Here is a 16487-nt window from a genome sequence, read left to right as displayed (position 1 = left end):
TGGAATATAGAGGATAAAGGTATTTTAGCATTACTTATGAATATTGTTTATAGGCAAGTCCAATCGATTATTACTCACTGCAAGACTGTGAAAGAGTTGTGGGATTTTTCAAAGTTTATTTTTGGTAAATTTGATAATCTGACGCATTTATGCTCTTCTACAAGAGATTTTCTTCCCCAAACAGGATAAGGTAAGTTGATGGATTCTTTTTTGGAGTTTAAGAAATATATTGAGGAGTTGACTTCTCTTCTAGCATGCAAATTTGTCGAAGATATGTTAACTCAACAAAAGAAACTGATAGCCTTGAGTTGACTTTCCGGTCTTGATTCATAGTATGAGGTGATTTGATCCTAGATTTTATCCAGTAAGCAGTTTGATAACCATACTGGTGTTTTCTCTCAGGTTATGCAGTCATCCTTTATGGAAGCATACCCTACTACTACATACAATGATTCCTTTGACCGTTTAGCTTTAGTTGTGCAATCTGGAGGTCGATGTGGTGTTTATAATGGAAGTAGAGGAGGTCGTGGTGGTCATGGTCATATGGGTGGTGGTCATGGTGTTGCAGTCCAGTGTTTTGGTTGTGGAGAATTTGTTCACTACTGAAATTATTGTCCCTATACACAAGTTAATCCTCGCTTCACTAATACAATGTCTCAACTTGATCCTCAGCCTTCACAAAATGAAGAGCGTACAATAGTTATGGGTGAAGAAGAATTTAATAGATATATACAATTCCAGAATTCTCAGTAACCATCTTCGTCTTCCTCCACAACCACATTTGTACAAACAGGTAATTCTACTTCATGTCTATCCTTTTCTTCTCGACGTTGGGTTATTGATTCTGGCGCCAGTGATCATATGACAATGGATTCAGTTTTTTTCCTCTTTCAGTCATTCCATTAAGCCTTATCATGTTACCCTTGCTGATGATTCCAAAGTCCATGTTAAAGAAAGTGGGTGTTCTACCCCGGTTTCTACCTCACCTTTGTCATTTGTCTTATATTTACCTAAGTTCCCCTGTAATCTTCTTTTAATTAGTCAAATAACTAATTCGTTAAATTGTTATGTGACCTTTTTCTGACTCTTGTATATTTTACGATTTGTTGACACAGAGAACTATTGATAGAGGACGAGTATCTAATGGGTTGTATTTACTTAAAGGAAGACTTTCACAAGCATCAACAATTCATTGCCGGCTTGGACATCCGTCTGTCATACCCCAAAATTTGCCCGTTAAGTTTTCAGGACATTTTTCAAGACATTCTCATCCATTTTCAAGACATTAATGTTAAAGGAACAAGGGTCCAGCGCATAGGTTACCAAATCCAGAAGATGACCTAAACCGGCATGCTCGCTAGGCGAACAAACCCGTCGCTAGGCGAAGCCCACGCATCATTCCTCGCCCCAGCGAGTTTTGATGACTTAGCTACTGGAACCCTTCGCTAGCTGTTCGCCTAGCGAATCCTTCGCTAGCTCACTCACCTAGCGAGCTCACGAAATACCAGAAAATTTTGGGCTTAATTCTGAGCCCACCAAGACACAATTATTATAAATACCAGAACTTCGGCACAGAGAAGGGGGAGAGACAGACGGTGGACAGAGAGGGAACAAGCAAACCCTAACAGAGGCAACCGGAAAAAACCCTGGAGGCTAACGAAGAGAATTCAGAGTAACCCCTGGATACCCTGAAGGAAACTCATCTGCACAAAGGTTACCTCCGCCCAACTCAATTGCAAACAGGTTTGCCACACCCCTCACTAATTTTATGCTCCTAATTTGACATCTGCAAATACATGAGTATGATTGAATTTCTAAATGTATCATTAGGTTTTGCCTATGGGTTTAAGTGTGCATGAAGGTGTAACACGATATCATGAATGTTTAACCATGTAATTTCTGTAATGGATGCCATAGAGTTTGGGGTTCCCGAAATCGCACTTTTATCAAAGAAGAACCCAGAACCCGCAGCCGTTCGCCAGCACTTCGCTGAGCGAACATGTAGCGAGGGTTCGCTAAGCCTTCGCTAGGCGAGGCAGTAGCGAACATGACAGTATTTGTTTTTTCGTTTGCATGCTAATCTGTTCTGTACTTGATTGACATGTTCCCTATTGCATCTACACGTTGTTTGCCTGACATTATTATTGTTGTGATTCTTTTGTTTGATGCAACTCTTGGTTGCACCCTAGCTTGGTATTCTAACCCGTTTGTTGAATTTTTTGTGAGGGTTCACATACTCCTGAAGAGACAGTTTGCTAGGTATCCCACTTTATTTGCGGGATACCCTTGTGAAGATTCATTTTAATTACTTGACTGATTACATTGCCTTCGAACATATGATTTGGGCCCTCTCTTTGTTGCCTTACGATATTACGGCCATGTCCCGCGAACGTAAGGATACCCTTAGCAAAGACCCTTCGGTTAAATCATCATAGTCCCTCGAATGTTGCCTTCGAATACATGACTTTGTCCCTCGATGACCCTTCGTGGTAGCCTACGGTTAAATGATGATCGTCCCTTCGAATGCTAAGGTATCCTTACAAATGTTGCCTTCAATGACCAATCGACGACCCTACGATGTCCCTTTACATCCAAAGGATAAGACTACTTACTTCTCAATAGTAAGGACAATTTTACCCTCCTAAGGATAGAAAATACCTATAAAGACCTTGGTGAAGTATAACTCTTAAATGCTTGCTCACAACTTAAAATACTTTTCACACCTCACACTTTTCAAAACATCTTTTAGAAAATCACCACTTGGTATACATTCGCACCAGAATCATCACCGAGTTATATTTTTCTAAACATCTTTCAAAATCAAACGAGATAAACACTTTGTATACATTCGTACAAGAATCATTATAAAGTTAAACTCTCTTTTCACAATATTTTCTAAACACACTATATTTCTCAAACACTTTCTCGAACAAGGAAAACATAAGTGAGCTAAACAATTAAGAGCCCATGGATAACCATGGATACAAAGGGTGCTAACACCTTCCCTTTGTATAATGTACCTCCCGAACTCAAAATCTAATCAAGGTCTTTCCTGTTCTTTTCCGCCTTTCCTTATTGGATAAAAGAAAAGTCGGTGGCGACTCTTGCTATCCGCGACATTGCTTTTCAAAGCAAAACACAAAAGTCAGTTCACCGTATAACACCGTCTTTAGGAGTTCTTAAAAGATTGTGTCCTCAGTTAGAGTCAACATCAAGTTTGTCTTGTGAATCGTGTCTGTTTGCTAAGCATCGCCGTAGTGTTTATTTACCTTGTCAAAATAAAAGGGCTCAAACATTGTTTGACATTATTCATTTTGATTTTTTGGGTCTTTGTCTAGTAACCTCGAAGTTTGGTTATAAGTATTTTGTTGTTTTTGTTAATGACTATTCCCGTGCAATTTGGTTATATCTAAATGAAATCCAGATCTGCGTTATTTGCTATATTTTTTAATTTTTGTGCTGAAATTCGTACTCAGTTTAATTGTCATGATCGCATTCTCCGAAGTGATACTGCCAAAGAATATTTTTCGCATTGTCATTCCACAACAAAATGGAGTTGTTAAGCATAAAAACATGCACTTAATGGAAATCGTCGGGAAAAAATTAGGCAGATGCAGTACTTACTGTTGCCGACTTAATTAATCGCATGTCATCATCTTTTTTAAATGGTGTTATCCCATATTCCATCATTTTCCCTTCTAATTCTTTATTTTCTTTACTCCCAAAATATTTGATTGCACATATTATGTTTGATGTTGGTTCTCATATTAACTAAGTTGGACCCAAAGTCATTGAAATTAGTATTTTTGGGTTACTCTCGTACCCAAAAGGGACATCTGTATTTTCTATAATATTGTCATTTTTTATTTTATCTCGTCTAATCTTACCACACATCCAATACAATATCCTCATATATGTTACACTTTATTTTCGTGTTATTTTTTAACCGTCCAATATTTTGTCTTATACAATATCGCAAGTCTAACTTGTGTCTAACAAAACTCTCATAAAACTCATGAGATCCTCCTCCATAAAACTCATGAGATCCTCCTCCATTTCAACCACTGAGTTTGAATTTGATGATTTACATCCCCTTTTGTTTCTACGTCGTTTTGTATTACACACCCAAGATTTATAATATGATATAGTTTCCAACCTTCATCTCTAGGTTAGAAACATTCTCCTTTTGCTAAACTTGCATTCTATATTTTCCCTCTTACTTGAAAGTCATGTATTTCTAAGAATCATCTTTAACCTCTCATTTAAATCTTCTTTAGACCATCCAACTAGGACAATATCATATTTAAGAAACCATACATTTTAGTGCTAGCTTTTATAAGTGTTCCATGAGTATATAAAAAATAAAGTTAGATACAAATTTAGGATTTTACTATGGAAACTTCATTTGCATTGTTTTCCTATGTAGCCCAGATTTAGGATTGAACAATATCATATTGAAAAAACTAGTGAGGCACTAGCCTTAAGCCTCTTTGTCACTACCATGGCTTAAAGGGTGAAAAAGAAAGTCGTTGGGTATTGAAAAATGAAATCAAGTTTCACATCATGAGATGGGAAAAGAATTTGTAGAGAATGAATACTCATCACTTTACAAAATTGCTTTGCTAGTGTAAGCAAACTATTATACTAGCAGTATTAAAATTAACTCTAAAATGCACCCTTATGAGAGCAACTTACCTTAATGAAAAAAATAATAAACCCTTGAATAACACAACCTATGAAATCAACTTAACCTAACAAAATCAGAAAACTTGCCCAAAATGGAAAATAAATAAATAGCTTCATGAAAAGCATCTAGATTCTGAATCAAGGCATATCTATATGAATTCTGGTATTGAACAAGGCATGTCCATCCTACCATAAACTATCATTTCCAGCTGAAAAGGAATTCTTCTATTGTGACTAAATTTTCAACACATGATAATGCACCTCATCTTTTGTAAAATTAACAGATAATAATAATGTAAATACAATACAAAGAAGAGTAAGGAATCTAAACTAAAAGAACTCAAAGTCAAGATATTTACCACCCCCGGCCTTCGTTTCGGTATTACCATCAACCATTTTCTTACTATTGCTCCCGACGCCAACCGTATTATTATCAACTGCTTCAAACTTTGCCGCTAGTTCATTTTCCATTTGTCTTGGAATTTCCGGTGGTGTGCTGCACCTAATCAACGCCCAGTTTATGCCTTCAAAGAAAGGATGCTGTTTCAGCTCAGTTGCACCCCTCTTCACTCCAAGACGGTTCTGCGGCTCCTTCACAAGCAAACCTCGGATTAGATCCCGGCTGGCATAACTCGTAGCTGGTGACTCGGGAAACTTGAGCTGCTGCCCTACTACATTGAACAGCGTAGCTCGGTTTCCAGATCCTTTGAAAGGGGTTTTACCATACAATAACTCGTGCAAGAAAATGCCGAATGTCCACCAATCAACTGCACTTCCATGACCTTCTCCTTTGATTATTTCAGGGGCAAGATACTCATGTGTGCCAACGAAGGACATCGACCGGGCCGATGTAGGCTCGGCAAGAAGTTCTGGAAGTGCACTAGTTGTCAGGCCAGGATCCGCTTTAGGCTTCCGTGATTTTTTATTTTTCTGAGAAAAAAGCTTAGGCATAAAACAGACAGGCTGGATGCATACAGAGGTAGGCTCAATACAAGCAGGCTGGACACAGAATGCACCACCGGCTGCCCATTTTGAAGGGTCGCTGTCGTGAGTTCTGATAAGGGTAGGCGAAACAACACACCTAAGAGAAAGATCGAAGTCTGAGAGCATTATGTGACCGTCTTCTCGAACAAGTACATTTTCGGGTTTAAGGTCTCGATAAACAACTCCAAGCATGTGAAGATATTCAATTGCTAACAGGACCTCTGCAGCATAAAAGCTACATACAGAAATTTTTTGCTTATGTGAGAAATCATAAAAGAAACTCAATTAAACATTCACATTTCCCTTTTTCATTCATATTCTTTTATAGCTAACAAATCTTAAAAAGTGGCAACTTATGGAATATAATTAACATCACATTTTGAATTACCTAACCACGTTTGGACACATAAAATGATCATTGACAACAAAAAACAGATATTTGTGATGGAAATCATTCAAAGCAATTAACAAACAGTTTCGTATATCTGGAAGGTATAAACATACCGTGCAGCATACTCTGAGAAATGTTTCCCTGGTTGTCGTTGCCTTAAATTATGCAGATCACCACCCGGACAGTATTCCATTACCAAACACGAGAACCGGTCGGTCTCAAAATGTGTGTACAACGTTGGCAAAAATGGATGGTCGAGCAACTGCAGTATCTCTCTTTCTGTCTGTGCCCTAACCAGCTTCTTTCTTGCAGCTAGGGATGCCTTGTCCATAACTTTCATTGCAAAATAACACCGAGTTGCACTCAGCTCAGAGAGATACACGCTTCCGATATCACCACAACCAAGTCGTCTTAGTAACTTAAAATGACTCATGCCCAAAATTCTATCCCGTGTTCGAACAGCAAGGATAGCCTTCCACCTAGGATCATTTCCTTTATGTGGTTTATTGGCACTACCGGTGATGTTACTCCAGTTGCTATCATCACTGAGGCCACTGCTATCACTTGCACGACTAGCACTAGTTTTTGCACTCTCGAGCGAATCCCCCCTTACACTTCCTTTAATACTATCGCAATTTCTGTCTACACTAATCACGCCATCACTAGTGAATGCATCGCTCCGAAACGTACTCGCACAACTATTAGCAATGCTCATTGTTCTGAGAACACTAGTACTATCAATACTACTATATGGACTGGCATTTCCACTTGCAGGCAAAGAAGAATCCCAAACGCATTCATTCTCCTCAGAATCTGGGCAAGATAGAGAATTCACGTTATTATTCTGTGATGCACGAGCACCTGAAACCGGCAAGGCTAACTTCCCCATGTCATTTGATTCTTCAAGAGTACTTTCTGCAGGCGAAACAACAGCTACGCTTGGTTTCTTAGTGAGATTACAGATTGAAAGATCTTCGAGGAAAGGACCCTTCATGTACAACCCAGCTTCGGGTTTGTTTCGACCTATCGGTATATAAACCGTTCTCATGAGATCGGTATCAACAGGTTCTGGGGGGTGACTAGCACCAGCAAATGAACTCGGACCACTTTCCCCAAAAGAATCAGTACTTCTCTTCAACGTCTCAACATCAGGCAAGAGTTCTCCACGATCATGTAAAGAGGCGTTTCCGTTCAGTGTTCTTATACGCGTAGGGGAAACAGGCTCTCGAGAGGATTGTGTAACTTCTCTTGCCAAAACAATTGCTGCATTTGATAACTGCGCCGCTTCTCTAATGGAGGCCAGACGCGTCATAGAACTATCCCGTGCTTTCGAAACCGCACGCACAGACGAAACATCCTGCCCCGACATTAACCTCTGACTAGCTTCCCTTACAACAGATGTATCTGCATCAGATACCTCAACCAGGACAGGCAAGTTCCGAGGAAGTACTTTCGGCTCGGCTGCACTCTCCATATCATAATCCCAATATATCACATCATCAAATAAAAACCTAATGTTCCTGCAAAAGATAGCAAGGAGCAAACAAAATCAGAAATCACAGACACCATCAACCACAATACTGATACAGCTCATGTTATACAAGTTAGGAAATTTATATGAACTGGAAAAAACATGTAATTCAGCTATAACAGATATAATGAATCAAAACCTCACAGACCCGTCAATCATTCTACCTCAAAAAACCTCTGAGCAATAAACCTAAAATTCTAAGAAAATAAAGAAGATAAAGAAAGAAAAGTAAAGTGAGGGAACAGAAAGAAGGTAGCAAAATGGAGAAATGTGAAAATGGAAAAACTAGCTACAAAAAGAGATCTAGGTACCCAAAAGGAAAAAAACAAGAAGTATAAGAAGAACCCACCATTGAAATCAAGAAGAAAAACAATAGCATCTTCAGTGTTTCATCTACAGCATAGAAAACACACACTCTTTCTGTGTATGTGATTATGAAAGAAGAATGGTTGGAGAAAAGAAGAAAAAAACAAAGTATGAAGAAGCAGTGGAGTGCTTTTCTTGTGACTGATTTGGAACTAAAGTGTCATGTCATTGAAGATAGTAATGCTTTGCTTTTGCTTTCCTTCTTTCTTTCTTTTTTTTTATTTTCTTTTTCTGAAATTCTAGATATCGGAAATTTACATCTCATAAATTTGTATTTTATCTATAAACTTCTATTGGTTTTTTTTATATGGGTTTATCGATACTAATTTAATATAATACAAATTTCTAGATTTTTTTTCAAATATAATACTATTAATTTGTTTAGAAAAAGAAAAAGTCAAATTCAATTTAATTTAATATTAGTATATAAAATGTGGATATTACTAAAAAATTTAGTATTATTAAAATAAGGTTTTGATCACCTTATTTATCTTTAAAAAAAATAGTCACCGAATTATTTTAATCTCTTTCATATTTTTCACTAAAAATTAATTTATTATCTAGTTTTTAATGATATATAATTTATTTCTTCCGTTCCTTTTTAACTTTTTTTTTTACTTTTTTACCTATATCAAGAAAGCTAATCATTTTTGTTATTTTTTAAACAATAATTCTCTTTTTATCTATAATATCCTTAATTATTTACTACATTCATTTTATTTTTTCTCTCTATATAATAATTATATAGGGATAATTTTAACAAAAATGCATTTAATACTACTTTGAATTTTAAAAAAAAAAACAAAAATTTATCTAGAAAGTAACAAATATTTACATTTAATAGTATAGTTTTGATCACCTTATTTTATCTTTCATAAAAATAATCATCTAATTGTTTTGATCTCTTTTACATTTTTCACTCAAAATTGATGAATTGTCTATTTTTTTTAATTCATATAACTTATATTTGATCCAACATAATTTTTTGATTTATTTTTACTTTTTTATTTGAAAAGAGTTTAATTGAAATACACTGACAGTTATGTATAGTAATTAATCTCTTTTGAAAATTAATGATTGTTTATTTTTTAATGATATATAATTTATTAAAATTGATAAAAATTGATATATAATTATTTGTTTTGAAATGAATTTTTTTAAAATTGTTTATTTTTCACTGATATATAACTTATTTGTTTTTAAATGATATATAATTTAAAAATTGATTTTTAATGATTGTATATTTTGTTTTTAAAATTGATTAAAAAAATATAATTATTTGTTATTTCATGAGACAAGTCATTTAAAAATAGATATATGAATAATTTTAAGTATAAAAATATGATCAAAAATTATTTAAATTTAAAATAGGAAAATTATATTTCGTAAAGTCAGTTCAATTGATAGTCGAATGTATGATATTTCACTTATTCTTTTCTATAAATGTGATCTTGAACCACTAAATTATTTAATTCAATAAAATAGGAAAATTATTTCTATAAATATATTTAAAAAGGAAAAATTAAATTGCAATTTAGTCTAAAATATATCAAGAGATTTTTTATATAAAGACATATTAGAAAAGAATATATATATATATATATATATATATATATATATATATATATATATATATATATAATTTTGAAAGATGTTGAACAACTTAATTATTTTGACAACGTGTAAAACATAATCTTACACTAATAATTTATTAGTAAATAAACAAAAGAGTATACTTTGAATTTGATTATCATATGAATATTTTTTTCAAAAATAATATAGAATTAATAATTTTCTAGTAGTTTATATAATTCATAGACTAGTTTGATAATAAGGTAAAAGAAAGATTAAATTTAATCCCTCGTAAATATATTTAAAATTATAACATTTAGAAATCAAAATGATTATTTATTCCTAGTGAGGAGAGATTGTACGGGCTGGTTTTGTATTGTGGGGGCGCAATAGAGAGAACGTGGGTCCCACTATGTTCCTTCTTTGAGGTACATTGCTTTTCAAAAGTGGTGCCGTGGTAGGACTGGGAAATGAATGAAACAAAAACAAAGAAAGTGAATGGCCAACTCAACCTCAACCCATTTTTAAGGATCTGATTTTTATGAATACTTACTAAAATTCACGGATAAATTTATCAAAAAGGTATTTTAATTTTTTATAATTATTAATATTATAAAATATATATATATTTTTTAAATATAAATTTTAAAATAATCTTTTGTTATGATATAAATTAAATCATAAAAGTGAATTTTATAATAAAATATGGGGTAAAAAATATTGGTTAAGGTTAATACTCCCTCCGTTTCTTTTTATATGTTATTTTTTTGATTTTTTTTTTTTACGTATATCAAGAAATTTAGTAATTATTATTATTTTTCAAATAATAATTCTTCTTTAATCTATTATATATTTAATTTTTTATTTGATTCATTTTACTTTTTCTCTCTATATATAATAATTATATAGGGATAATTTTGACAAAAATGTATTTAATATTACATTAAACTTTGCAAGTAATAATTAAAAAGAAACAATTTTTTTCAAAAAAATGACATTTAAAAAGGAACGGAAGGAGTATCGTGTTCGGAGGAAGTATTGTATTTGTGCACGTTTTTCTATGTGTTATTGGGGTGGATAAATTTGAATTATTCATTTGAAATCTAACCATTCATTATCTTTTTGGTACAAATAATTTTCTATGTGTTATTGGGGTGGATAAATTTGAATTATTCATTTGAAATCTAACCATTCATTGTCTTTTTGGTACAAATAAATTGGTTTGGGACCGGTGTCGAATTGACCTTGCTGCTTAATTTTGATAGTATGAGTCATTTTAATAGATTTAGTCTGATAAGTATTCAATCGACCAAATCCATTTGACTTATCTGTCAAATCAATTTAACCAAATTCGCTAAAAAACAAAATTTTATTGGTCAAAATTGCGTCTGATTTTAACCCAAATCGACCAATTGTCCAACCCTAGTAGCTATGAGTTGAACTCTCTATTTTGGTGAATATGTTAACATTTATAAATTTAACTTATGTGATACAAATAAGGTTAGTTTTTTTAATAAAGTTGTTGATTTGTTTAATGTTGTTCGGGATTGTTCAGGGTTATTCATTTTTTAATAAACCAATGTCATCTAAATAAGTATTGTAGAATTTTTTAATATTCTTCGAGTTTAGGCCAAAATCCAACTATATTAATGGCAGGTCGCAAGGTCGTGAGAGTTAAAGTAAATCATAAATTAGGTATGCCTCATTTGTACACTTGACGAGAGTTGTCGCATCACAAAGAGTATTAGAGCATCTGACAATTGTCCTCAAAGCAGATGCTCCTAAAGAAAAATTTAGAACTTCAAACTTTTGGTCATGTCCTAACATAGTACTTGATCAAGGTTGGCTAAACATTTGAGGATCATCAAATTATTAAAATAATTAGACTATCTAAAATATGTCATCTAAGACAATTTCCCCTACAAAAAATTTAAGGGTCTCTAAACCGTAGGATTTCACTTTAAAGTCTAAATAACATATCAGACTCAGGGACATATTATTCTAAATCTTAAACCTTACACTCAGATACATTATTAACTTGATTGTCAGGGTGTTTGCATGTACACCCTTACCATAAAATGTATACACTAAAGGTCCTCTGTATCGAAGTTCGCCAACATCACCATCATTAACAACACCTAGAAAAAGATCTCCCCATAACATTTGGCCCTGTATGTTAGTATCGATTTCAATGTTTCCACTCAACTCGAATTTGATGGTGAATCCTCAACACAAACGAATGACGGTCGTGGCCACAAGAAACATATCACCCCGCCTTGATGGGGACGATAACATTGTAACTCCGGGACGGACTGACAGCTTCGTATTTGTCTCATAAAGTATCGGTCTCACCCAAACAACCAAGGCTTTCTCCCTAGAATATAGAGGTCCCTGAGGCTCTTAGAGCGAGTTAGGAAACTAGCAACCTACTCAAAGACCTCATATTTTTCGTCCAAAGGCAGAGAAGAGTCATTCAACAACAAAATAAATGACTAATTGAAGTTGCAACGTTCGGAAACTACCTTTGAACAATGTAAAAAAAAGTCCTAAAGGCATATCAGGCATGAAGAAAGTTGATTGAGGAGAGTGGCCAAGACTATAGAACGATAAATGTAGTCAATATAAATATATATCTACTTCTGGGTTAAAAGAAATTCCCTTTGATGATGACTCCCCTTCACCCCAGAACGATCATTCCTCTTACTCAATGAGATCTTGATCGGAAGAGCATCACATTAGAAGAAGTGAATTTACCTTCAGAATCAACAACTATCTCATTCCTAAATACCTTCAAAATCCCTTGAGAATAGGAACATATGATGTGACAAATGATCTCGACAACCACGTCCAAGTTTTGGACACCATCCTCGTGTTTTGGGATGCGAAAGGACCGCCCAAGTGGAAGTTCTTCGTTTTTACCATGAAGTTCTTCGGCAAATATTTTTATATCGTATCCACAGAGATTGGTTGTTATTACCTCCGTTCTATAATCCAAATTGTTATAAGTTTAGAAAGTAACCAAATTGTTTTGTTTGGAAAGTTATCTTTTCGAGTAAAATGTCACTAAAAACAGTAAAATGGTTTTAATCAAATGTAAAAGCTTGGCAAGATTGGAGTTCACTATTCCAAGTGCTTATGATTCCTTATGATAACTATACAGATTTAAGATTATTGATGATGTTCAAGTATCCTCTCAAAGTCATTTATGTCTAAATGATATTGTGATAATCACTATATTGATCCTTAGACGATCTCTCCACCTAACTATCAATATAGCAATCTTTAATGATTGATACCAAAGAAGAGTAATGAATAAATCTATCTCTACAACTTATTCACTACTTGAAAATCTATTTTATGTCAAGACTCAAATAATCTCTTTCAACAACTACTCAAATTTGATTTTCATCTTAGGGCAAAAACAACATTCAATACATCAACAATCTTTTATCATATATATATATATATATATATATATATATATCAAATGGAATAGATAAACAAATGAGAATAGCTACTACCTCCAATCTTGACAAAATGGGGTTTAACTCCTCATCATCATTGTCAAAAGCAAAAATGCAATGGAAGAAAAACTCTGTTTTTTTTCTCTTACAAAATATCCCAGTTCAATGTGTGAATTTTTTGTTCCATGTTAGAATAGTGTGTTCTCTTATCCTAAAAGGGTTGAAATTTCCTTAATTGATCATTTTCATCCAAAGCAGAAAAGCTATCCCAAGGCAGACACCAAAATGGCAAAAACAGTTGGTCATGAAAACAGCACCCTTGGCCCAAAATCAGCTTGCTGGATTCGCAGCCTTCGTGGCGCGAAGGTGGTTCGCAGCGGCGAACTGAAGCTATCTCAGCTTCCTTGCTTTGCAAGCTTCATCCAAAGAATCTTCCAAGTGGTATTCTTCCAAGTTAGGCTTCCAAATTGCATTCAACACTTCTTTAAATTTATGATTGTGCATTCCAAAGCTCTCTTGCCCAAAAATTCTACAAAACTAACAAATATGTGAAATAACTATTCAAAACAAAATAAATTGAACCTAATTACATTTATACAAAATAGTGAGAATAAAAGTGTGTAATTACATCAAAACTTGGTAAAAGGGACCAATAAAATGATATAAAAAGTAGTACTAATTGGTCCCTAACAACTCTCCCCAACTTAGCATTTTGTTTGTCCCTAAACAAAAGTTTCCACCCTCACAACCAAAGCAATGACACAAAAGATTGAACAAAGATTTACCAAGGACATTTAAATGGTTCAAAAGTGTTTGGCAATTTATCAATCCACCTATCTCAACTCTAGACAAATCATGAATAAGAGAAATGGTTGAGTGCAAAAATCATTCCAAGGAATTCAAGGCCATATATGTCAAAATTGAATCAAACTTACACACACATCATAATAATGATGAATAACATGAAGGGTTACTTTCACTCATCCAAACAATTAAATCAACAACAACTCAAATCATGCGGTTATCACAACAAATACCAAATCATGTGGAAAATGAGAATCAAGAGGTCTTTCAAAGGTTATAATGTGGCTTAGGTTACAAGAAAGGATATGATTAAGAGAATTCAACAAAGTTGCCTATCCTAAGGGAGCATTCCCAAACATTCAACTCTACACAATTTCCCTTTCTTTGATCCCTATCTTTTTCTTTTCAAATCCACACAACCATGAGCATTTTCTTTGCTTTTTTCTTTCTTTTCTTTTTCTTTGCTCTATGGTTTCAAGGGTGATTTCTTTTTCTTGTTTCTTTTCATATTTTCACCCTTTCATAAAAACTCACTTCTCCAAGTTTCTAATCAACTCTTCTTTTTTTACTCTCCCCAACTTTAGATTCCAAAACCAAATTTATTCAATAATGCTCCCTACTTAGACATAAGCAAAAGGCAAAATTTTCAAACAACTCGGTTTGAGGGTTCAATTGATACGAAAGAGATTAGGATTCATTTATTCCAAAATTTTCAATTGATTTTACAATGATCAATCAAATGAATCCTAAAATAAGCTCAAAGGGGTTTAACTAAGGATTACTCCTCACAAGGTTAGTTGATTCAAACTTTTTGGTCAAGTGGTTTTTCTCAACAAACAATGCCTCTATCATTTTCAAAATTTTCACACAAAAATATATTTATGCATGATTTAGCATGATAAGAATGAGTTGAAATAATGCTCGGTTCCCCGCATTTTAGTGTACAATGGAAAGCTTCCTCACAATTGGTTAAGTCCTATTTTGATTCAAAGATGACATACATTTCAATGAGTTTATGATATGAAATTTGGACATACCATCAAACTACTCATGTTAAGTCTAGAAAGCGATAAAGTGTACCTTGAAATGCCGACACTAATTCTTATCATCACCACTCGAGGTGTCCTATGTTTCTTTCTTTGCGAACATTTCTTGGTTGCTTTAAGCTTGACTTAGTAAGAACAATTAAACAAAAAATGTTGGTAAACCAATTTGATTGTAACACACTTAAATTTCAAAAAGTATTCATGCAATTATCAAAATAACTAATCAAACCAAAGTTTTGGTGAACTAGAGCCACCCAAAAGTACATCAAAAATTTTCAAAAACAAAATAATACAAAGAAAAAAAAACTCAACATAAAACAAACTCCTCAAATTCACCAACTCCTCAATCTTCCTCCTCTTGGTCACCACCAAAAGATCCAAGGACGTCCTCCATCTCATCATTCTGGTTTGCACCATCTCCTGCACCCCCCATAAAAGCTGGCCTGCCCTCAGGCCAATTAGCATAAGCCACATATTCCGCTTGAGAAGGAAATGTGCGGGCTTCGGGTGCGAGGAACGTGTTCTGGAATTGTTGCTGCATAGCATCAAAGATAAATGACTGAGACCTCCTAGAGGCCTCAAAGCTCTCACAGTAATAATTGGCAAACACCATATGGTCAAAGACTGAAGTAGTGCGGGGTCGGGGTCTGGATGACGAAGTCCCAGCTCCTTCGGTTCTATCCATTTGGCTTTGGCAGAACCTATTCAGATATGCATCGTTAATCACACTAGTGATAGAGAAGTGTACTTCATCCGGAATGGCAACATTCACCCGACGACAAAGTCTTATGATCAGCCCCGGGTATGCAAGCACACCTGCTTTACCACCAAATTGGTTCCACTTATAGCCATCTTCCTCATTTCTCCCGCTATGATTGATGTTACATCCACAGATTTTCCGATCATAATGTAGTACAGCAAACACCCTACATCCAGAGGGATTGTGGTGGTGTGGCTCCTTGGCCGAATATTGCTCAACAGCAGCACCAGAAATGCCCTTGCTTCCAGATTCAGATTTTCCCTTTTCCAAGATTTCGGAAGTCCTTGATCATTTAGGTCAAATGATTTTCCTTTAAGGAACAGGGTAGCATTCACCGCTTGAAGATCCCACACATTAGCCAATTCCTGGGTACGATACTCGCACCGCTCGTTCTCTTCCAGGGTTAGAGGATTACCAAGATATGAGTTAATAGCATCTCGGCCAAAAGAAATAATCCTGCCTCTTACCCTTGTTTGGTAGTTGAAAGCTACCCCCTCTTCTTGATGCATGGCGTTTGCATAGAACTCCCGTACAATATCATAATTGATAGCCGCCTCGGGTTCACAAAGCTTGGTCCACCTTCGTCTCTCAAAATTCGAAACCACATTCCGATAAGTCCCACCCGGTAATAAACGGATGAACCTTTCCGGTTGGATGGTTCTCTTTATTAGGTTTTCGAAGCGTTCTTCGTGTTCGTCACTAGTGAACCTTCTTAATGAACGGGGTTGAACGGAAGCTGTGGTTTTGGTTCTCTTAGACATCTGCAATAAACATCAGAACAACCACAAAACAAAACATGAAGAGAGTTAGCAATCAACAGCATAAAAACATGGCCCTGGAATTTCCCAGTTTGTGGCGCGAAGGCCCGTTCGCGGCGCGAACC

The 16487-nt window shown here is 34.8% G+C and overlaps 1 protein-coding gene across 1 annotated transcript; it reads right to left on the bottom strand.

The window, feature by feature from the left end:
* Positions 1-4769: 4769 nt before the first annotated feature.
* On the bottom strand, positions 4770-8159 carry LOC127126869 (serine/threonine-protein kinase D6PKL1). The gene is made up of 3 exons (XM_051055878.1): positions 7942-8159; positions 6175-7581; positions 4770-5905 (listed from the first exon to the last, which is right to left on the bottom strand). Exons 2-3 carry the CDS (start codon positions 7533-7535, stop codon positions 5017-5019), a joined length of 2250 nt encoding a protein of 749 aa, XP_050911835.1. The 5' UTR covers positions 7536-7581; positions 7942-8159; the 3' UTR covers positions 4770-5016.
* Positions 8160-16487: the final 8328 nt, after the last annotated feature.

Source organism: Lathyrus oleraceus, chromosome 3, assembly GCF_024323335.1.
Source record: "Lathyrus oleraceus cultivar Zhongwan6 chromosome 3, CAAS_Psat_ZW6_1.0, whole genome shotgun sequence".
NCBI classification, from domain to species: domain Eukaryota; kingdom Viridiplantae; phylum Streptophyta; class Magnoliopsida; order Fabales; family Fabaceae; genus Lathyrus; species Lathyrus oleraceus.
Note: the sequence above shows the minus strand (reverse complement) of the source record. Positions and strands in the feature narration are given on the sequence as shown.

What these genes read in the sequence shown, in the direction of transcription:
- LOC127126869 (XM_051055878.1), bottom strand. Translation starts at nt 7,535, where the DNA reads ATGGAGAGTGCAGCCGAGCCGAAAGTACTTCCTCGGAACTTGCCTGTC. An exon ending in TTCTCAGAGTATGCTGCACG is followed by an intron (nt 5,906 to 6,174) that starts GTATGTTTATAC and finishes TTCTGTATGTAG; the next exon opens with CTTTTATGCTGCAGAGGTCC.